This window comes from Acromyrmex echinatior, chromosome 2, assembly GCF_024713525.1.
Source record: "Acromyrmex echinatior isolate Ae372 chromosome 2, ASM2471352v2, whole genome shotgun sequence".
Lineage (NCBI taxonomy): Eukaryota > Metazoa > Arthropoda > Insecta > Hymenoptera > Formicidae > Acromyrmex > Acromyrmex echinatior.
In genome coordinates, this window is record NC_141853.1 from 3,433,463 (window position 1) to 3,457,064 (window position 23,602).

The 23,602-nt window shown below is 29.0% G+C and overlaps 4 protein-coding genes and 1 long non-coding RNA gene across 16 annotated transcripts in view; 3 read left to right on the plus strand and 2 right to left on the minus strand.

Moving 5' to 3' along the window:
* The window catches only part of LOC105148572 (Smg6 nonsense mediated mRNA decay factor), a 109,231-nt gene extending 105,333 nt beyond the window's left edge, over positions 1–3,898 (minus strand). The window contains exons 1-8 of one of the 6 annotated variants that reach the window (XM_087403083.1): positions 3,715–3,897; positions 1,956–2,409; positions 1,550–1,832; positions 1,162–1,437; positions 793–1,049; positions 493–690; positions 278–413; positions 39–208 (exon numbers count right to left, since the gene is read on the minus strand). In XM_087403083.1, the coding sequence (XP_087259209.1) occupies positions 39–208; positions 278–413; positions 493–690; positions 793–1,049; positions 1,162–1,437; positions 1,550–1,832; positions 1,956–2,409; positions 3,715–3,763 (1,823 nt within the window). In that variant the 5' untranslated portion in view covers positions 3,764–3,897. Of the gene's footprint in view, positions 1–38; positions 209–277; positions 414–492; positions 691–792; positions 1,053–1,161; positions 1,438–1,549; positions 1,833–1,955; positions 2,410–3,714 lie in introns of all 6 variants that reach the window. The other 5 variants (XM_087403082.1, XM_087403084.1, XM_087403086.1 and 2 more) reach the window with 5 other exon arrangements.
* Positions 3,899–4,338: 440 nt separating this feature from the next.
* Positions 4,339–11,626, plus strand: LOC105148571 (eukaryotic translation initiation factor 2-alpha kinase 1). Of its 7 annotated transcripts, XM_087403092.1 has the most exons (11): positions 4,344–4,747; positions 4,821–4,999; positions 6,197–6,379; positions 6,469–6,631; positions 7,829–8,205; positions 8,296–8,570; positions 9,117–9,293; positions 9,380–9,535; positions 9,762–9,893; positions 10,070–10,302; positions 10,580–11,626. In XM_087403092.1, exons 1-11 carry the CDS (start codon positions 4,491–4,493, stop codon positions 10,593–10,595), a joined length of 2,148 nt encoding a protein of 715 aa, XP_087259218.1. In that variant the 5' UTR covers positions 4,344–4,490; the 3' UTR covers positions 10,596–11,626. The 7 variants fall into 7 exon arrangements, with proteins under 7 accessions (XP_087259217.1, XP_087259215.1, XP_087259221.1 ...); XM_087403091.1 differs by having other exon boundaries at positions 4,339–4,747; positions 7,829–8,546; XM_087403089.1 differs by having other exon boundaries at positions 4,341–4,747; positions 7,829–8,570.
* Positions 11,627–11,917: 291 nt separating this feature from the next.
* LOC105148570 (divergent protein kinase domain 2A) lies at positions 11,918–14,031 on the minus strand. The gene is made up of 4 exons (XM_011060366.2): positions 13,153–14,031; positions 12,712–13,009; positions 12,497–12,630; positions 11,918–12,386 (listed from the first exon to the last, which is right to left on the minus strand). The coding sequence occupies exons 1-4, from the start codon at positions 13,753–13,755 to the stop codon at positions 12,183–12,185; spliced, it is 1,239 nt and encodes a 412-aa protein (XP_011058668.1). The 5' UTR covers positions 13,756–14,031; the 3' UTR covers positions 11,918–12,182.
* On the plus strand, positions 13,567–14,885 carry LOC147910408 (uncharacterized). The gene is made up of 3 exons (XR_015544157.1): positions 13,567–13,700; positions 13,812–13,904; positions 13,984–14,885. It is a non-coding gene; the product is annotated as an uncharacterized LOC147910408 (long non-coding RNA).
* Positions 14,886–15,041: 156 nt separating this feature from the next.
* Positions 15,042–22,688, plus strand: phtf (putative homeodomain transcription factor). The gene is made up of 16 exons (XM_011060364.2): positions 15,042–15,527; positions 15,703–15,842; positions 16,877–17,088; positions 17,164–17,350; positions 17,410–17,546; positions 17,617–17,719; positions 17,799–18,011; positions 18,334–18,401; positions 18,654–18,823; positions 18,892–19,028; positions 19,138–19,447; positions 19,522–19,750; positions 19,835–19,930; positions 20,001–20,144; positions 20,224–20,319; positions 20,387–22,688. The coding sequence occupies exons 1-16, from the start codon at positions 15,481–15,483 to the stop codon at positions 20,534–20,536; spliced, it is 2,439 nt and encodes an 812-aa protein (XP_011058666.1). The 5' UTR covers positions 15,042–15,480; the 3' UTR covers positions 20,537–22,688.
* The last annotated feature ends 914 nt before the right edge of the window (positions 22,689–23,602 follow it).

Genomic DNA, 23,602 nt, shown 5'->3' on the forward strand with positions numbered 1-23,602 from the left:
AAGATAAATGTAAATTAAAACAATTAAATCGCGCTTACCGATCGACATCACGATGTTTATCGCGTTTTTTTTTTTTACCTCGCCTACTTTCGCCTACAGCCTGACTTCGCAGCACACTTGTGCTTTCCCGTATGCTTAATACAGATGAACTACGACTCAAATGTTCCTGTTCTAACTTTTCATTTAATTCAACTTCTTCACTCCAATCCTAGTATAATTATATATATATTTATTATTCAATTCATTATTTTACAATTCATCAATCAATTTTACTTACAAATGTCTCAGATGTAGTATAAGATGATTTGTTACACGACTCGTTTTTCATGGAACTAAGATTCGTGTTTTGTTGATTATTCTGCTTGTCCATATTCGAATTGTATTCGTAGGCATTACTGATGATTGTTCTTTGCCTTAATTAATAACAGCTATGTCATCGAGTGCATACAAAAGTATAAATAAGGAGAAATGATTTTATAAATATTTAATTACATGTTACTAGTGCGATCGTCTATTGGTGATATTGCGCTTCTGCGATGATTCTCAGGTGATCTGTGACCTCTGTTCGAATTTGATTGCGAAGTTGCAGGCGATGAAGATAAAGGCGGAGGCATCATTATGCTATCGGCACGACTTAAGCTTTCCATACTTGTATACATAGTGCTATTGCTACCACGGCGATCATAAGATCTGTTATCCATGAATTTTGTAATATTCAGATGAAAGTTTCAACAAATAATGTTCATATGACTGTTTAAACGAAAAAACCAATATAATAATATATAATTGTACCGTATATTGTTTATGTATTCTTGGCTAGGAGTATGAGATCTGGAACTTGGAGCCGAATATTGGTCAGGTGTAACAGGCCTAAAAATACTACCGGCTGTATCAAATTCCTCGGGTCTAAGTCTACCTCTACCTCTGCTTCTCGTTGGAACGGTGTTAGTCCAATTAGATTGCGGGGATTGCAACGACCCAGATGGTGGCAGATTTTGCAATGTTTGTGAATGCTGCATAGATAATGGATAATTATAACCGGATAAACCCTGCTAAAATAGATATTATAATCCATATGTTACATTAATCATAAATCATTATACTAGAAACCAATATTCGCAAAGTATAAAAAAAATTAATCAACATTAAACAAATTTTTACCTGAAATGTAATGCTGCTACCATTCCAGGAGTCCTCTGTGGACGTACCTGGAGTGTTGCTAGGTAATGCATATCCATTATCAACGAGATACTTCTTTTGAAATCGTGGTGGCAAGAGATCTAACTTGATATTTTTCGATAAGGTGTCTTTTGGATTACGTCGACCTAACGGTGGCTTTCCTTGAAACTTATCCGAATGTCCAACAGGTTCTACACTGCGAGTGTCTCGCGTACGATTAAAATCATTCTGATTGGTCAAAGATAAAGGTTCCGAACCCTAATAATACGTAAAAAAATATTTTCCATAGTGAGTTATACACAGATTTTTATATTATAATCTTATAATCTGATTATCTTTATAAAATCTTATTATTTCAAATCACACAAACCTGTCTAACTTCACGTGAATTATCCTTTCGATTAGCACAGTTTTTAGCGGATACCGGCGATTCGGTTCGCCAATAACGTTCTTCATTCTCATTTGCATGACGATGTCGACGATTACCCGAATATCGTTTACTAGTGTCATCTCTACCTCTGCCTTCACTTTCATTGTCTCGCATGGTGTGACTACTAGCACGATTGCGATCGCTTTTGTGATTACGATTTGAATGTGAATCGCGATCGTTACTCTCTTCTCTCTCTCGTTCCCATGTAGTATGGCTGGGAGATCTAATAGAATTCGGTAGCTTATATTAAAATAATGTAATAAACATTACTAAAATAATATAATTGTCGCATTACTTTTCCTATATGAGCTTCTTAAATCAATGGAAAAAGTCATAATTACTTTACCTGTTGATTCCATCCTGTGCTTCTTTTACTTTTTTTGGTACATATAACAATTGTTCAGGTTTCCTATTTTTCTTTTTTGGATCGTTTCTACCTGCTCCTCTGCCAGAGTTGTTACCAGAGCTTTGTACTGATTCATTATTGTTGCTATTTCTATAGTTAATATGGGTATTGTCCAATTTTTTAGCTACATTATCGATTTGTGATAAAGGTGGACTATTTTGTGCCTGATTTGCTCTATTAGGTTGTGACTGTCTCGGATGATACTGGACGGAGGTTCTAAATTTTTCTTGTGAGCCATTTTCAGTACCATTATCATATTCGTCGACAGTGCTGTTAGATCTGTCCGACTTACGTAAAGGGCCACTCCCTGGTCTGTATAAGGCCTGAGGTGCTCTATTTCCTCCGCCACGCATCTCTACCAATCTTTCCTTCTCTAATTTAGGAGTCTTTAATTCTGAAAATTGTTATCACGATAATGTTCATTAAAAAATTCATGTTTGTTAATCAGTTTCTTCATTACATTCACACAAATGTTTTATTCAAATATTTTATATGTATAGTTATCATTTTATTAATCACGTATAAATTACTAAATTATTTCATAATTATATAATAATTTTAATACAGAAATATATATATAGATATATAAATTATATTTACACATACAATACATATGTATCATAATAATAGTTTCTCTTTTAATTGTACTTTTTCAATATTTATATAGTTTAATATAAAGACTGATCTGAACTGATAAAACTAATATTAAGTCAACATTCATGCATGTAATTTCTTATTTAGGTTCAGTTTCACAACTCATGATAATTCTTAATCAAAATTCAACTTATTTCTCATCTCTTTCCAATTCTAGAATTGGAAAAAGATAATGAATAAGTTGAATCTTGATTAAGAGATAACTGTAAATTGTAAAACTGGATTTTTGATATATCATTATACATAAAATAACTGCTACTATGACATCATTCTTTCTATAATACATTTGAAGAATTATTCAAATCATATTAATATATCCAGGAAACTAAAAAGATCAGACAATGTTAAGCTTGTTCTTTTTAGCTGACTTCCTATACATCGTTCCTCTGTTTCTTTCTACATTCCAGAGAAAAAGAAAAAAGATAAACTATATAAAAAGCTCAATACAGCTCAGCTAAAAAGAAAAAATCTAATGCATATTATACAGAATGTTTACATAAAGGTAGACAAAGAAAAATCCAACAAACTTATACAACCTAATGTGTCTCACTCGTAGCTCAAAAGTTTCACGTCTAAGATTTATTCCTCTTCGGATGCAACGATGTCAATAATCTCGTGGAACGAAATACTAATTTTTACGGAAGTATACAGAAATATACGGTTTATATACGTTGACACTCGACGACGCCGGAATTTATATTAAGGGGAACGTCTCTCTACGAATAAGAACAGCCCCAATCGGAAACAAAACGTAAATCAACAGCGCGGAATCTGATCCATCGATCGAGGCTCATTGCGATCGTTGGAATCAGTCGTCGCGTCGCTTAAACACCATAAAATAACGCGACATCGCAGTGTGCCCAGCTCTGCTTGTAGGTTAGCTACGTATAGTGAGGTTAATTTCGCACGTCAGGCCCGATCAAGTCGCACGGAAAGATCGTGAATCATGAGATTGTCCCGAAGTTGTGCACACGAGAATGCTAGCAACGGCGCGATATTGTTCAATCGCTCTCTATGCGAAATAATAATATTTTTGCCGAGGTACCTTGTGAAATTTCTTCCCTGCTTCTGCGTCCTTTGTTGCGGTCCGCCATGTTGAAATGCAATCGCGTGAAGTCAAAATTTTTCTACCGCAGCGACGTCCGCGAACGTGAAGAACCGAGATCGAGATGTCGTGCCGCCTATTTTCGTCAAGAAACAAACACATCACGCCACCTATATGCGTTTTCCTCTGCACGACAGTTAATTTATCAACTGTCAATAATGATATTATCGATGATATTAATTGTAGGTAAAATTTCACATTTACAGAGTACATTTCAAAATGTATATCTTTTTCCGAGGAAAACTTTACTCGAAATATTCAGTATACGTGACGTATACTATATTATATTGAGTAAAATTTTTTTTGGAGAAAACATTTTAGAATACAGTTTTAAAAATAAGCTAAAAAAAAATTAAATTTAATTAAATTAATTTTAATGTAAATATAATTCATTTTAACTTTAATTAATTTAATGTAATGTTTTGTTCTTTCTTTATACAAACGCCTTATCTAATTCTGTGAATTCTGTTTGACAGCATTTATTTATTATATTAATTACTTACACACAATTCACAATTGAGTTTAGTAGCATCCGTAATTATTAACTGATGTTATAAAACTGAGTTTAATTATCATTAGACATCACTATATAGTTTAATAACTACGGATGTTACTAAACAAAATTGATGATGACGTGTACATGCAGTTTAATGTAGTCTTGTGTAATCTCTTTAAACCTCAGGATTAAGGATCAAGAATTTAGCAAAATCGAATTAATGACTGCGCGTCTGACTTGGTCTGACTTATCAAACCAGCTCTTTGTGCCTACTAGCCTAGTGCGCGTGACAAAGAGATTAACGAATACTTCGAGAACATTCGAACGTTCAAATCTTTCTTCCCGTACTTATCTTGGCGCAATGTCGAAATTCATGGATTCGCGCATTGCATCGCTTCGATGTTCGCGGATTTTAGCATCCGCTCGTCTGGTTGAACGTTGTCTGGACGTGGTGGCCGAGACGGGATTTCGGGGAAGGTAGGCAAATACGTGGAACATGTACAAAGCACGTTAACCGCCAATCATCGGTTCAGCGTTTACAGTTCGGCAGGTGGAATCGGTGGAATCTCGGAGCTGACAGTCAGTATCGTCCACGTCAGTCCACTCTAACCGGCGTTATGGAGCGCGAAAGAAGGGAATTGGAATTCTCCGATTGTGGAATGACGGAGAATACGGAGCAGACGAATCATCCTTGGAATGCTTTGACGACCATAACCACGTTTGACCAGGGTATACACATATATATATATATATATATATATATATATATATATGCATATATATATATATATATATATATATATATATATATAGTGCTCATCAATCTGACGCTCTTTTTCGAACATTTGATGTAATAATTATGTTCCAAAATATAGGATCGAGTGACTTTTATGTTATGATAAATGGAATGTTTAAATATTTTCAAAATGTATTATCTTGAAATTTTTACGAAATATAGAAAATAGATTTTAATATATAAAAAATTTTCTAATAATAAGTAAAAATTTTAAGTTTTTAATATAGAATCTTTTTTAAAATGACGAATTCATTTCAGTGCGAAAGAAGAAAAGAATATCTTATAAAAATGTTTATTGATAATGATTTTTTTCTAATTTTTTGCCATAGTAATAGGTACATCATATGTTGCATCATTCTTTATGTTTAAGAATTGAAATAGATATTTTTGTAATGTTAAATTATAAAAATTTTAAATTATCAATAAACACAGTAGTGGTGTTTCAGTATCCATAATTTTATGTAAGTGACAAAAAAATGATCACAAAATGATAAGTCATTACTCAAATAAACTATTTCTCATTTTTACATCAAAATAATATTAAAGAAGCTGTTAAAATGACATTAAAGACTTATTTAAACTACAAAATGTCAGCTTACTATATGCAGAGAATACTAATATTTCAGAGTTCGTTTTTTTAAGTCTATGTTACCGTTAATATACCGTTGTTCTATATAGTTATACTATAATAATATATATTTAAAATAAAGCAAACTCTAAAGTATTGGTTATATTTAATTAAAAAAAATTACAGATTTTAAAAGATTTTCATTATTTAGTAAATTAAAGACCGCTCTATTAACTACCTGGTAGAATTTATCCATAAAAAATGCATTGATGTTTCCGAAGCATCTTAAAACTTGAATCGAAGCTAAAGATGGTCATTTCGAAAAAATATCATTATTTAATATTTAATAAAATATTATTTAATATTTAACCAAAACTTAACTCTAATACTGCAGAGTTTATATTTTTATAAATACACGCTATTAATGATTTAATGGACAAAATTTTATGGTCACATTTTTTTATATACATTGCATTATTTTCGTTAACATTCAAATGGACATTTTTGTAATTTCTTAAAACTGGGATACATATCTGAAATGTACAAATCTTGGTTTGTTTAGGCTCAAGTAACAACATGAGATCAACATTTTGTCTGGACGATATTAATAAAAACGAAAACAGATCAATTGCGCCACGAGAACAGCAAATAACTCAATCCACTGGCATCTTAATTGAATCACTCCTACGACAATTATGCAATCTGTTAGAAGAGGATAAAGTTCGCAGAAATCAATTATATTATGGTAATCCTTCTCTTTAAACATTACTATTAACATGTAGAAATATTTCTGTTAAGACATTTATTTTGTATACAATAATATTTGTTTTATAGCGATCTGTGATAAACTACACCAGTTGCAATTAATTAACGACACCTATAATACGCCGGAATTCGAAATACTAAGAGGACAATATCAACATGCTTTGTATCACATGCTTACAGTCGCTCGTGGTGAACTTGAAAGTGAAAATGCTTTGTCTATATCTATACCAAGGTATTACAGCATTTTATATAATATGTTCTTTGACAAAAAAATGACACAGATGTTGGGATTGTTTTCTCAATAACGGGATCAACACGACTTCGAACCTTTCTCGTAAATCAACAATTACAATTTGTATTAGACCGACGAAAAAAATAAATCAAGAAAAATAAATCCATTTTCGGTTAAAGCGGATCTTGGTGCTTAAATTTTCAAAATGAATTAATTCAATAATTAATAAGGAGCATATCAATCTACACTGGGTATCAATGTGAAAAAACGTTAATTATTTAAAACGTCGATTTAATAATAATACATAATAATTATATTCGTTAGACGTTTTAATTGAATTAATATTCTTTCGATGAATTAATATTTATATTCAATTCTGCAAACCGCGCACCAAAATCTTTTGCAGTCTTGAAATGCAAACTAGTAGTAATATCACGTCTTAAATTGATAAGCAATTTAATAATTTTTATTACCATTCAGCCTTTTAATTAGCTGTGGAATAAACATTGTCTTACGGATTCGAATTCAACTGTCAATGAGACACAACGGATCAAGTTAATTAATTTATTGTTATGATGTCTTCAATATTTGCGCTGAAGATGGCCTGTAAGTGGCCGAGTTTGTTACATATATGATGTCATACGATTTTTTAAATTTATTCTTCTAATGATGATACATTAAATGTTTTTTCGGTATATAATTTTATGCGCACTAATCATAACGTCGATTCCTATAACTTTTTTCTCAAAGTTTTTTTAATATTAATTTTTTATACTAATAAACATTTTAAAAGGATATTGATAACTTGATATTAATCTAAGCATCTTAATACTTAATATAAATAATTTAATTCATTGCAAATGGTGAGGATATCCGCGCGGAATACAGGAGATTCGAATTCGGATCCCGGTCGATTAACTTATTTACAGTTTACGTTACAAAGATTTTGGCGCGCAATTTGCAGAATTGGATATGTATATAAATTCACTCTGAAACATTTAAGAATTAAGGTCCGCGTTAACTGATTTCTTTCTCATAGATCTTATTAAGAAAAAATGAAAAGTCCTGTATCATTTCGCCCTATCTTTATTTATTTTATTTTATTTTGAATAATAGTCTAGATCTGTGCGCAACATTTTTTTACGATGAGTATATTATAATACATTGATATTATTCACATTCTTACTTACATTACAGATTCATAACACCGAAATTCCGTTATCGCGACGAATTTCGCGAAATATGCTTTATTGCTCATGGAGGTTTTGGCGAAGTTTATAAAGCACAACATCGTCTCGACGGCATCGAATATGCAATTAAAAAAATAGTTATGCCCATTGATCATATAGAGACTATCAAGCAGCAATTAAATGAAGTATGGACATTAGCTAAATTAAAGCATACTAATATTGTTTCCTACAATGCGGCTTGGATGGAACCATTGTCATCGTCCAATATTTCGTCATCTACAGATCGAAAATCATACAGGTCATCACATAGATCAAAACACAATCGAGAAGAAACCAAGTCATATTGTTCGCAGTCCATCAATGATTTATTCGATAATAAAAATGGTGTGAATTTTAATAATAGTAAAATATGTATCAATGAGCAAAATATATTATCTGATATTAAAGCATCTTCTACAATTGATATGTATACAGATAAAAAGAAAAAGCAATATAAGGTATATGGGAATTCTAGTGATAGTATTTTTAATCGCAGCACTATTAGTCAAAGATTTGAGGAACTTAATTCATCAGTTAACACCACCGGAGAAGAAATTGTTGAGAAAAGTGACATAGAAGAATGTACTAACGAATCTTATTCAGACGTAGTATCTTTTCGAAATAGTAATAATAATGAAAATCTAGATCAAACCATTGCAGATTGCATAGAATCTACTAGTCAAGAAGTATGTATGTACACTTCTAAAAAAGTAAGTATATAAACGTAATTAGGAAATATGTATCACCTCCTTTTTTGCAAAGCAAATTTAAAAAAGAAAGCGGCCAGAAAAGAGCAATAACATAATAACTTTTTTATTACTTCATTAATATAAAGAATAACATTTTTTATCTTTACTTGGTATTCATCAATTCTTATACGTAACAAATTTAAATCAAAATTATTCTGAATAACTAATGAGAATAAAACAGCAATAACTTAATAATTATGATAAGAGACTGTGTCAAATTTTAATAACTTATAATGTATAATAAATAAAAATTGAACAATATGTCAATTATTAAAATGAAAATAACTAATTCATTGGTTAGAAACGAGAATCTTGTTATGTCCATAGTAAAACAATGTGGGAATCCGTTCAAATATTTGAAACATTAATTATTGTTCAAAACTAGTTTAACCCTTGTCAGAGCTGCTTAAGTATATAAATACTTTGTTTTAAGATAAAAGTGGATATTGAAAGTATATTGGTAAATATAATAAATTTTAATATTTGTCATATATTTTGGGTTAACAGAATCGACCATACATGATTTTATACATTCAAATGGCTTTGTGTGAACAAACACTCGAGCATTGGCTGCGCGGTAAAATAAGTGTAATACCTGAACCAATAGTTAAAGCAATATTTCAACAGATACTTTGTGGAGTCAACTATATGCATTCCCAAAAAATTGTACATCACGATATAAAGGTAAAAATACGCATATCTTCATCAACATAAACTTCTTCCGAAATGTGATTACATTTTATAGCCAAGAATATATTTATATTTTACAGCCAAGTAATATATTTATTTCGACAACCGGTCAGCTTCAGATTCAATTAGGTGATTTCGGTTTAGCTTGTCCATTACAAAAAGAAAAGCATCATTCCGTAATTGGTACTCATTTGTACGCAGCACCAGAACAACTGGAAGGAAAGTGTGATCGACAGGTAATTAAAAAAGGAAAAAATACTAATGAATATAAAGTATTACATATTCGAATATATTAGGTGTTGGAATTAATTCGTAGCGTTTTACAAGTGATGGGAAGTACTTTCATTAATGTATTTTTTAATGCTCATGTGAAATAAATAACATTCTTTCATTAAAAAACGCTACGAATTAATTCCAACACCTAATAATATATGCATTATAATGTTCTTTTTTTTTTTGCAGAGTGATATCTATAGTATAGGAATCGTTCTCACCGAGCTATTAATTCCAATAAAAACTCAAATGGAGTTAAGTTCTATAATCAGCTCTTTAAAAAATGATACAGTACCAGAAGTTTTTAAACGACATAAATGGGTGAATTTTAAATACATTAAATTATTTATTATATTTTATATTATATATATTTATGTTGATCTTTTTATTCAGGCTCCTATTCTATATAACTCTTGACAATATAACAATATCATTACTGTCATTAAGAGTTACAGAATGAGGGCTTAAATCTAAATTGTGTATGTACTTTTACTTAGACACAACTGGTCAAACAAATGGTGCGAAAAGAACCTTCCGAACGACCATCGACAAATCAGCTTCTGAAGGAATTTGATGACGACAAGGATGTAATAATAGATGGATTAAAAGATACTATTGTGGATTTAAAAAATGATAATCGCATTAAAGATAACACAATTCAAGGGCTGCAAGAAGAGATTGCGTTATTAAAGGAAAAAGTTCAGAAACTGTCACCTAGTAATACAACAAAGTAAGCTATTATATGAGGTCTAAACTCACATGAAAAAACTTGACATGACATTAATAAGACTGACAGATATACAATTTTTTTGAGTTCCTAGGAAAATAATAATTTACGCACATAGCAAAATAAGATTTTTAAATGTTTGGAAACTCGTATTTTAGTCCACACACAATTTTCTTTTAATAAACATAACAAATGACTAACTAAAAATTATATAAACTTTTAGTTATATATTAATTTTCAATCAATTATCAGATTATAAACTAATGTTTACATTATGCAGGTACACATTACGGTGATTCATTTTTATACTTTTGATCTTTTTTTACGGGACACTCTAAACTTGTCTCACTGTATACATAAATTATACAAAATTTTAGTAAACAAAAATAAAGAATGTCTAATATAATAATAAATGAAAATCTCTATCTGGAAAAAATATTTTTTTAATTCTTTTATTAATCAATATTATTATATAATATTTATTAATTTTCAAAAGATTTATATATTATTATAAATTACGACAATATAACTAGTATAAAAATATCTGCTTTAGCTATAAAATTTTATAATTATTGTAATGATTTTAAAAGATCTTCTTTATATATATATATATATAAAATTTGTTTAAAAAAGAGACTACTCAAATGAGGATTTTCAGATTTTATATATATATATATATATATATATATATATATAAACAAATTTTAGTAAAAACTAAAATTTGATATAATTAAAGAGATATTTCTAACACAAATTGAATAAAAGACAAATGATATTTATTTTATGAAATAGCTTTACCAAATTTAAGTGAAGGTCAGCATGCTTTCCTGTTGTCTCAGAATGAAATGAGAGAACAGGAAAGAGAACAGAAAATTTTCTTTCATAATAGGGTACTGTTTAGAACATGTTCAGATTCCCATCTGAACTCTTTCCTATGGAATGCTGCCTAGGATCATATTATCCTTGTTTAACATTTGATGAGCAACAAGAATAATGACTTGGGTGGCATTTAACAATCTGAACAGTCTTAAAAAATCTCGAAAAAAAATCAAATTTTATTTTACCTACAAAAATGGACCATCACACGTTCGTGGTACATGTTCGTTACTTAAACGAATAACAGTAACCTTAGGTAATTGTATTATAATTGTCTATTCAATGTACGTTAAAATAAAATTGTAAGATATAAATAGTGCTATTAAATGTCTTAATCGAATATGACGCATGCAAAACTATCTTGTAATATAAAGTATTTTTTATTATTATTTAGATAATACACAATTGTATATACGAAACTTTTTCTATATAAATTAAAATATATAAAATATTCTTCTTTTATTTATTAACATACTACTTTGCACTGTCTCTGCAAACAGGATAAGATGGTATAATTTCGAAACGAAATAACTAAAATTTTAATCCAATTTTCAAGGTTTAAGTTTAGTAATCCTCTCTCAGAGGATGCTAAAGGATAAATAAAAAAAGTCAAACTTGAACTTCGAAAATTGGATTCAAATCTTATTTCATGTAGAATACCATGTTCGAAATTACATTACACATTACTCCTTATATCAATTATTATTATAAATATTAATAGATATCAAAGAAACAAATCAAGCGATGTACGAATGTAGTTTTATTCAATTTAATTAAAATTACATACCATTTTTATATACAACTTTCATTAATATTATTGAAGTAATTTGTAACGTAACATTAAATTATAAATTAATATCAAAGATATACATACAATATTCTTCAGAAAAGATTTAAAAAAGAATAAGATGCAATTCAATATACATACAAGAGTAAGAAAAAATATTCAACACAATAACATTATATTAAAAAATTTCTACTATTGTAACAAGCTACTTTATGGTATATTAATGTTGAGATATTTCGTCTAAAATCGCATCCAATAATACCTTTAGTTGTTGACCAAAAAATATTCTAGAATTAGTAGAACGAGGAACGGCACATTGTTGCAATAAATCTTCAATATTCGGATATTGCTGCTCAATATTAGTAGGTACATCATGAAGAAATCCACCAGGAAATGGATTTTCATTTCCTGAATTTAATAAAAGCTGCAATCACATACACTTTTATAATATATTTAATATTATATATATATATTGTATATATAAAAAGATACTTAATATATCTGATTATAGTTACGTATAAATAAAGCAACTACCTGACAAATTGTATAATAATTATGGTCACTTAAATGATGATTACAAATATCCTTGGAAGAAAATGCAAAACAATTAGGACAATCAAAGTATATTGTATTATGTATTTTCTGCCAGTCTTTTGGTTCAACAAATTCTACAAATTAATATCATACAAATGCAGTGTAATATTCATTTGCTTATTTCATAAATATCTTTATAACAAGAAAATGTTTACCTTGAGAAATATTTTTGTCAACAATAATAATATTCTCTAAATCAATAAATTTTGCTACATTTTCATGATCAACAGCAATATTATCAGCCGATATATCCGTTAAATAAAAACCAAACATTTCATTTTTGAAGGTAAACAAATAAGCAGCATTTAAAAGGCTTGAAGCTATTTTTACTCTTTGAATCCAAGATTTGTCATAATAATCAGACAGCGGTAACCCAACATATTCTTCAATAATAATCCGACCGCAAGCTCCGAAATATCTTGGCACAGGCCATCCATTTTCGGCAGATAATATCTAAAAGAAGCGTTTAGAGAGAGATATATATAAAATATATAACTGTATTCAATCTTTCTATCAAAAAATAATCTAACATTATCTAACAAATCCTACAATTAAAATGAAATATATAGTTTCTATATACTTTTATTATAATTTACCTGAAGTATTAATGGCTCTGGATTTATGGAAACCAATGTCCAGAGATTAATTAGATATTGTGTGGGATCAATGTGTTTATTATTAAGATGAACATTGTAAAATAGATCATCTAAATGTCTAATTGTTGGACAAAGTCTTAATCGACTTGTATCATCCTTAGAAAAATCAGAAGTAATTATTTTTCTAATAAGATTATAAAAATCTGCTTTATATTTGTCTAATGGAACATTAGAGCAGGGATATCCCAAATGGAGTTCATTGCATAGTGTAACATCAAGCGCTTTTAATTCAGAAGAGTGTGCCAATTTTTTTAGGACCACTTTACTTTGATTATACGTTCCAAAGAATACATTTTTAACGCCAAACAAATGAGAAATTATCGCATTAACATCATTCCACAGGAGATCTACTTTGTGAATGTTATGACATGCAGAAACGCCATAACATGCTGGACACTTCTGCAGCTCAGTCAGCTGTGTTACAGAAGGATATAAACTTTGTAAAATAATGTTGATTCTTAAAGCAAGAATGCAGATACCAATTAACGGTAATATTTTCCATTTTTTAAATCTGAAGATGTTATGTATATAATATAGAATCATGAATCAATAATCGTGTCTTGCTTTTATCTTTTTAATAAAAGCATCATATTTTGCAGGTTGCTTTTTGTTATATTATATCCAGATAATCCGACTGTGTAGGAGCCTCCAATTGTGACCCAAAATTATATAGCACAGAATGATTCAAACTTGTAATTATTTACTGTTTTTATATTCTTAACGAATCTGTATATAATATTCGTAAGGCTTTTCAAAATATGCATTTTACAGGTTATGTTGTTTTCCGGCTCTTTAAATGCATAGTCTTCCTTCCATGAGTTTAGGAACGCCTTAACATAATTATGCGTAATTGTTAAAGGCGTCAGCTGTGTTTGATCTGGTCACTCACGCTTTTCAAGCGCGTGTAATCATCTCTCTGTCTTTATAATTCATTAGACGTAAAACAAGGATAAAAGCATTGAAAGCGTCCAAACAGAAAGCAATCGAAGAAAGCTCATTTGTTTCAATCTTTATCACATATTCTACTTAAATCGATTAATTTTAATTTTGGTTTAATTTATTTTTTATTTTTCTTTCATTTTAAAGATTAAAAAAAGAGTACATTAAACCGAAATTAAAATTAATCTACATTGAAATAGCGATTTTGATTAAACTAGCATGAATTAACTTAATTGGCGTTCAACTTTTCAAGTAATATTTATATACTATACTGTTTTGTTAGTAAAATAATTAATTTTAGAAAAATAGAATAGAATGTAAGATAAGAATAAATTATACGGTAATTGGAAGATCTGCAGAAATCAATTCTTAAGTTAATTGTTGATTAATGTCCATTTGTACAAAAATGTAGATCATTTTAATTTTTACTCGTTATCTTTTTTCTCTCTAATTCTTAGAACTGGAAAAAGATAAAAAGTGAATTAAACCGAGATTAAAGTTGATTAAAGTTAATCTATTATATTAGCAGAGAAATGGACATAAAATTAATCAGAATTTGATCAACTCTCAGATTTTCTTATTTTTTCTCTTTTCAACGTCCCATAGTTCCATCAGTATTGATTCATGTCGTTTCAAATATAGAAAATATTAAGAATGCATGTATAAAAGCAGACATAAAATTTCGATTAAATTCTGCAGTAATTCATTCAACCAGCAGAATCGTTTAAGAAAAATTTAATTCGTTGTCCTGATTTTTTTTACGTTAAGCCCAAAACTAACAATTTTATTCACAAAGTAGTTTGGATATTATTTGATTCTGCCAGCATCTGTCAGTGACCTACCAGAAAGGTTTCGCTCTGCCTACAAACTACAAATATTGTCAGTGCCGCCACCTAAAATCGTTACTCCATAGTGTTCATTCAAAGGAAATCACGAATCGCGATAACGATATCGCCACCTTTGTCCTTCGTTTAGGATGTGGTAATGTCTAGGATCCAAATCGGGCGATTATAAATGCCTCGATGTATGTTCCGTCCACATGAATTGTGCTTTGTTGTGTGACAAATCTTTCCATCTTTGTATCAAGTTCGACTTGTCTAAGGTGATGATGCGAAATTAATAAGATCATCCTATTTGTTGACGAATGCTGAATGAGCATGAAAATTTCGACACATTGCACTTGGATACGATGCAATATGATATGACGATATTACCCTTGACTGTTTTGTAACTGTGCGTGTAAAGAATTTGCAGAAAGTTGTAGTATTCCATTTTTTCGTGAGCTGTTGTATTTTCGTTGCAACCAAAAAACATTATTGCAAGCTACATATGCTAATGCGTTTAATCCATATGGGTCTCAACGAACTCGTGCATTGGTAAGAAATTGGTCATATCAAATTTGTTTTATTATCTTAAAATTTAATATCAACAATATGACTTCCCGAACTGGGATGTTTAATTTGGATATTAATATATTGATTGGAAAGTAACAACGACAAGGAAATACAGATAGGAATGATAACTAGAATAGTAAGAAGTAAATTTTTTCAGGTATCAAAAAAAGATTGGAACATATGATAAGCAACAATGGGAGAGAACCATAGAACAACATATTCTTGATGGACTTACACACGTTCCAATGAGAACAACAAAACTTAAGACAGAATTGATTGATGTGGATCTCGTTCGTGGTATGCAACAAAGATTAACTTACAACTGTATATACACACACACACATATATATATACACACAAAATGAATATATGGTAAATTTAGGACCACTTTCATCAAACTCCGATTAACTGGAGCTTGCACGAAAGTGGCCCTTAGTCACTTGTATTATATTAAATCAGTACACATTAAAGGCTGCTTTATATAAAGTATCTAAATGCAATGGCATAATCAACTTTGACAACGAAATAATACATATATATATTCTATTAAATGATGTGATAAGGTAATGTAAACATATTGTTTAAAATATTTATATGCTTTTACATTTAACTTTACCAATTTTATGTATAGCAGCTTTTGTGGTATATACTAATCTAGTGTAATACAAGTGACTAAATTCATTATTAATGGTTGAAAGTTTTTTACCATAAGAGATGAATTACGGATTGTAACTGAATATAAAAAACCACATAAGAGAGAATAAAATGTTGATCTCTGGTTGTAAAAAGCTAATTTGACTATTAATCTCAACTTATATATATATATATATATATATATACAGGATGTCTGATAATTGTTCTGACAGTTCGTGGACATGTAGATCAGATTAAACTGAGATGGAAAGTCCTCTATCATTTTGTAATTTTCGCAATAAGCCAACAAGATATTAATTGTTAAAAATTACCGAAAATTGGTTTTCAATAATTTTTTAACTCAAATACTATCAACTTTACAGAAAAACTACAAGAGACGAAAATTGTTTATTTTCTTATAAAGCTCTAAGAATTTTTTCAGAATTTTTTAACACGTATTTTCTCATGATTATAAAAATATTATAAGAAAATGCAGTATTAAAAAATTGATTAAAAATTCTGAAAAAATTCTTAATTAAGTTCTATGAGAAGAAAATAAACAATTTTGTTTCTTGCAGTTTTTTTTGCGCGCGCGCGCGCGCGTGTGTGTGTGTGTGTATGTGTGTGTGTATTAAATATATTATAATATTTGCCTTGATAGGCATGTATATTCATTCATGATTTAATAATGTATATAGGATCTTCATTTCCAAAAGCCAAGCCAAAACATGGTTTATTGACAGTAGCTTGCCTAGCATTTCAGCGACTCTTGTTCCTTCCATTGTACAAAAAGTGGTGGATACAGCAAACGAGTTATCGCATCTTTGTGCTTTTCTTGTTACTGTATAGCTTGCAAACGATCAACATATGCTTGTATTACGTTTATACAAACAGGGAAAATGAGGCAGAAGTATGATAAATTGTTCTGATTTTCTAAATTATGTGTTGCATTGCTATCCATCTTGACTGTCACGTCTGTTTACAGATTATATCAATGTCAGAAGTATTAGTACCTGTTGTTATGATGTTTGTTCTGTGCACTGTTCATTCCCATATTGTATCAACACATTCAGGTCCTACTATGACATATAATCAGTCCAGACAACGAATAACAAGACGCTCTCGACACATTAGGTGCAGAAATGGAAAATCGAGGCCTAGACAGAATTTACGTAAGTGTGCATAAAAACAAAAAATATTCACCTTTATAATATTTTAATTTGTGCTAAAGGTGTACATAAGGATTCAAAATCTTCTCAAGATATGGCTTCTGAGAAAGTGAGTACAGGAAACGAAGAAGTATTTACTGCAGTAAGATTTGCTAAAAAAGTGGTAATCCAAAATTCCTCGACCGTTAGCCAATCTCAGGTAAATATCCAAATTTCAAGTTTATATTCTTCAAACTATCGTACGTATTTAAAAATTTCTGATGTAATAGGAATTTGCAAATGCTCAAGTAGTATATGACAAAGAATCATTAAATACAACCGGAGAAAATTCTGATCCTGCAAATGAAAATTCAACTAATCATGAACAGCAAGGTAAAAAAAAGTATTATTTATTTATCGTAAGTTTATATATTTCATATATTTAACATATACATGTTTCACTCTGTAACAGATAATGTACCAGAAGAACATGTAGCAAATATACATCAGGATGATGATGGCTTCGAAAGTCTAAATGGGAATGTTTCCAGTGATAATGACAAAGGGATAGGTCGAGCACTGGTGCAAGAAAATAAATCGCGATTGAGTTTGATACAACAGAGTAAAGATCATATGTCATGGTCAGAAGACAGCACTAGCCAACAAATTTCATCAAAAAACTCAGGTTTGATTTACAAGTATGCGCTTGTAAAATAATTTATAGACATTTAACAATTTTGCAAAGATAATTATAAATCTTCTTCATTATTCAACATGCTTTATTTATTATTAGACGCACTTTATAAACGCATAAATTTTTAAAAGTAATTTTAAATGCATATTTAATAATTCATCTAATTTTACAATTAACACTAAATGAAAGTAATCTTTTTTTAAATTTGTTTTTGTTTGGGTTTGCTTTCCGAACCGCTAACACGCTTTAATCTTTGTTGGAAAGGTATAAAATGGAGTAATAGCTAAATCATCGTTTTCCACTTTCCACGCAGCACCTGACCCATTAAAAAATGATGACAATTTTATGGATAGCAAAAGCAATAATCATGACAATATTAAGGTACTATCACTTATAAGTTTCACTTATTTTTTCTTTACTAAATCTATAGCTTAACAAAATTTCTATTTATATATATTTTTTTTATTTTCTATTGTGCTTATCTCTTTTGTAGGCCAATTCTTTTTGGATATTATTTTTTTTTAATATTCTTAAATATCCTTCAATTTTATCAAAAATAAAAGATATTTTAAAAATTCATATCTAATGCATCTTATATTAATCTATCGACTTTTATATTCTTGTTAATTTAAGGCTAAAGAGATTTCATCAAAAATATTGAGATCAAGAGAAGCACGGCAGCAGTGCGAGAGCGAGGAAGAAGGCGAGTGTGAGGAAGCTACAACGCATCATCTCACAGAGGCAACAACTTCTGCCACGGAATGGATGGGAGTAACAACTAATAGTGACGAGTGCAGTTACAGGTGAGTTTTATTATGAGATATATTATTTCAATAAAGCGTCATTTTTTTATAAATCGAAATTATTATAGTTCAGAACTCGAGGAATCTGACATAGCCAGCGAGACTAATCTTAATTATGGAGAATTTGTGGAGCATCCTTTCTCATGGGAATTTGAATTGCCACCTTCAATATTATTTAATTCTACTTGCACATCGTCTGATCGCGGTTAGTATGGCAAATTTTCCATACGAATAAAGATTTAATTCATGAAGCAACTGTATATTCAACAAATTAAACATGCAGATTTAATAATTCCTACTTCGCATCATTCTAGTTTCGTGTACGATTTGGACGCGGCGTGATATAAAAAAAGCTGAATTATCAGTGCTTGATATTAGTTCAGCAATAATTGCCAGAGTCGAATCCATGCCAGAGGGCATGAATTACTTTTACGGTGGTCTGATACTTAGTATTGCATTGTGTCTAATACCGTCAATAAAACGGCTGAGTGATCATATAGGATCAGATAACATTGGTAACGCGTCTGTTAGTCTATTACCAAGTGATATGATTCAGATTAACTTGGAAACATACTCCGATGTTTTGTGTAGAATAATTGGTATTTCATTCGGAAATACTTTTTGGTAAGAGAATACTTCTTACGTTAACATTTTAAAATATTTATGGATTAATAATTTTTTTAAATGACTTTTCTTAGGGAACGAACGGTGGTGCTAATTTCAATGTTTGAACGATTTATGTTGTCATGCTGTCTATTTTTCTTGCTGGCAGTAGCAGAACGAACATACAAGCAGAGACTTTTGTATGCGAAATTATTCTCTCATTTGACATCATCCAGACGCGCGCGAAAATCCGATTTACCGCACTTTCGTTTGAATAAAGTGCGCAATATAAAGACATGGCTAAGTGTCAGATCTTACTTGAAGGTAAGAATATTAAATATACGCGTTCATATACAGTTTAAAAATTCTTATGTTTCATGTCTTACATTATATAATTTTGTATTGTAGCGAAGAGGCCCGCAGCGATCTGTAGACGTAATTGTTTCAGCAATATTTATTATAACATTATTGTTGCTGTCATTCGTAAGTTTGGAACTAATTAAAGTAAGTACATTTTGTTTTTTTAATCTATTTTTACTTTTTATTTCTTTTGACAATGTAAATCTTATTTTAGGATCTCGAAAATTTACACTCACGATATAATGTCGAAGCATTATTCTGGAGTTTTTCGCTTGGAATATTTATATTGCGGTTTATGACGTTAGGAACAAAAATCAACAAAAAGTACAGAAATCTCTCAGTTTTGATAACTGAACAGGTAGACTTTGTTATAATGTATTTAAACTTTTATTCTAGAAAATTTTCTGAAATCTCTTATTTTTTAATAAAATTTTTAGATCAACTTATATTTACAAATTGAACAAAAACCACATAAAAAAGAAGAACTTATGGTTGCAAATAGTGTATTGAAATTAGCGGCTGACTTAATTAAGGTATTTTTATAAATTCATTGAAGAATCAATATAAATAAATTAACTAATTTAAATGGATATTTTACAGGAATTGGAAAGTCCGTTCAAAATCTCTGGGTTGTCAGCTAATCCGTATTTGTATACTATTACTAAAGTGGTGCTTCTGTCAGCACTTTCAGGAGTGCTTTCGGAACTTCTTGGTTTCAAGCTAAAACTACATAAAATAAAAATTAAATAAAGCAATATAAGACATGATACATATGAAAGAGGCGCATTAGTCCAATCTTGAACTGTCTAATGGATTTAAACTTAATCTATCCTCAGTGAAAATTGGCTTGGCTTAATTATACTAAGTTAAGTAACGTTAGGATGCTTTAGCTTATTAAACTTGGAGACTGTAAGTAACAAAATCTTATTTACTCTCTAAAACTTTTAGAATGAATTTCACTGTAAAGAGTGAAATTTCTCACTCTTACAACTTAAAAATTGAGCTACTTTTTTTCAAGATTAGCTCAATTTTCACTTTTCAAAATGAGATTCCACTCCAAAGAATTTAGAGAGTAACTAGTCAAATCAATGACAATTTAATACAATACTCAATATATTCAAAATTTTAAGATGTACGTAATTAAAACAGAATTTATAATGAAATTCTCATTTAAAAAAAATTATTTCAAATACGTTGAAAAATTTGAACAAAAATATATAACTTTAATTCTTTATTACATGATTATTTCCTTTATGTTGAAAGAATGCTGAAATTTAATAGAGTAATGATCGTATTTCATTAAATTGATTTCATTGACTAATTTTTCTATCTAATTTTTAGATAGAAAAATTGTAATGAGAGCGACTTAATAATTATCCGGATTATATTTATAAAATTTAAGGGGACAACAAACAGAAAATTTACATGTACGTCACAGATTACATTTTGCAATTAATATAATATTCTACTCTTCTCATTTAATATAATATTCTACAAGTTTATGTATTGAAAAGCAATGAGATTATATTGCATATTGACACGATTATAATTTTTCCTATCGTCTCATAAATTCTATAAATATATTTCAAATAAAATTGACTCACCCTCATTATAAATAAGAATACTTAACGCACACATTTAAGGCAATATGTTTATTATATATTATATCAGAATATTGATTAGCCCTTACTATCAGAATATTCTTTTTAAATTATTGCATATTATTATATTATTTCATCACTGATAGTTTATTATGTTAATATTTAAAAAATACTTGCACTTCATGAAATATGTAGAGTTTGGAATTGTTTCAATGTACAGTGTAAATATTGAAAATTTGTGGTAATAATAATCCACAAACATAATTCTTCAAGGGATGTCCTAAAGGCGTTTAAAGAATATCTAAGAATATCACGTTCTAAGAATATCTCCAGGAATTCCTTTGGAGAACTGTATTGTGTGGAAAGGACTCGACAAATTAAATGACTTCCTAAAAAAAAGTTTTTTAACTTCAAAACAAAAATTTTGATATTTTCTAAATATTATAGTAAAAGTTTATTTGTTGTGATGGTAAAATATTCTATTTTATACATTATATATTTATTTTGTAACTACCAATTTGATGATAGTATCTATTTGGACGAATATATTCGTTGAGCTTTGAAACTTTAACGAGTTCAATCATTGTGTATACTCTAAGGAGAGTGAATAAATAATCTGACATGTATTTGTAAAATTTATTAAAACTTCAATATAGATTTATATTTACGTTATTTTTTTCAATATAGTTCCTTTGCTTTTTGTATTTGATCCAGCATAAATTTATCTGTGCTCTTAAAAAAATTTTTTTTGATTGCTTCCTCGACACTATTTTTTTCATATTTTATTCAGTGATAAATCAATACACAGATAGTAATTCAAGGAAATGAATGATATATTATTTATACCATCTGTTTTCAATTTACAAATAAAAATTTACTAAAGTTAAAAACAGATTTATGAAATACTAGACCATAAAAATAAGGATACTGGATTCGAAAATAATGTAAATCTCTATTGCAGTTTTAAAAAATTTCATAGATACATTTTTCTGGAATATTATTGATACCGTTATATAATTTGATAACTTGCAATATATTTTTGCAGGTATTATATAAGATGTATTTGAAATGCATGCATAATTATATGATTCAAGAATGCACTTGAAGTCATATATTATGTAAATACTGTATTAGATAGAGTATCTATTATGAGCAAATTAGTACCTGTGCGATAATAAGATTAAATGTAAATTATTTTTCAAATACGTTTAAACTTGTCGCCAATATAGGAGAAATAAAAACAACTCTATGTATATGAAATTTATTTACATATACATAAAAAAAAACTGTTGTACGAAAAATCTTTTTGATTGACTTATGCCCTTATAAAAAATAGTTATTTCAATTTGTTTATTATATTATTTTTTTTATTTCAGTAATTAATTTCAGATTTATAATTTAAATCAACGGTATAAAAAAGTTTCATTGACAAGAAAAATCAAAGGTGACCTCGATAGTTCCACGTCTATAAGAAGGACATTAAGTTTATTTATGTAAGTTTTATAATATAACATACTTAAAGCTTGAAGAATAATAAAAATAATATTAATGAAAACCGAACATGCATTTTTTAACGCTAAGATCTTGTTGATGAGAAATCTAAGAAAAATAATTAACAACAAAAAAGGCTATCAGTCTTAAACTTTATAACTACAAGTTGTAAATTATCCAGTTACAATCATTTATTTAAATTATTAATTATTAGATCATTTAGACTGTATTTGAGATGTTCACGCGCTTCATTTTATCTTCCTTCATATAATAAGTGATAAAAGATAGAATAAAGCTTACAGCGCATGAGCGCTCGAACATAGCTTCTTATCTATCATATAAAATAAGCTTAACGTGTATATTTTGCGCTCGCATACATACATTCAATACAAATATATAAAGAGTCTCAAACTTTTCGCAATTATTTTTTTTAGTTACCCAATAAATACAATGTTTAAAATCGACATATAAAACAATTTTAACATATTTTTAAGAGATTTTTAAGAAATATTTTAAGATTTTATAAAGAACTCTGAAAGATATCTTAAAGTTGTTTTATGCATCGATTTTACCCGCTTATTTGGCAATTTTTAGAAATGAATATCTGTTAATAACGTATTGTATTGGTCATACAATTCTTGCAAAGTAAATTAAATTTGGAAGTATGTTCAATATTTACACTTCAAATAAACTATATACATATGAAAGTTAATAATTTAATTTT

Coding starts and splice junctions, on each gene's coding strand:
- LOC105148571 (XM_087403089.1), top strand. CDS start 4,491: ATGACTGCGCGTCTGACTTGGTCTGACTTATCAAACCAGCTCTTTGTG. Junction 6,632..7,828: donor TTGTCTATATCTATACCAAG/GTATTACAGCAT, acceptor CTTACATTACAG/ATTCATAACACCGAAATTCC. Junction 9,894..10,069: donor TTTTTAAACGACATAAATGG/GTGAATTTTAAA, acceptor ACTTTTACTTAG/ACACAACTGGTCAAACAAAT.
- LOC105148570 (XM_011060366.2), bottom strand. CDS start 13,755: ATGATTCTATATTATATACATAACATCTTCAGATTTAAAAAATGGAAA. Junction 13,010..13,152: donor CAGAGCCATTAATACTTCAG/GTAAATTATAAT, acceptor CGCTTCTTTTAG/ATATTATCTGCCGAAAATGG. Junction 12,387..12,496: donor ATTATTATACAATTTGTCAG/GTAGTTGCTTTA, acceptor ATGTGATTGCAG/CTTTTATTAAATTCAGGAAA.
- phtf (XM_011060364.2), top strand. CDS start 15,481: ATGCTAATGCGTTTAATCCATATGGGTCTCAACGAACTCGTGCATTG. Junction 15,843..16,876: donor TGATGTGGATCTCGTTCGTG/GTATGCAACAAA, acceptor TAATGTATATAG/GATCTTCATTTCCAAAAGCC. Junction 17,720..17,798: donor AACTAATCATGAACAGCAAG/GTAAAAAAAAGT, acceptor ACTCTGTAACAG/ATAATGTACCAGAAGAACAT.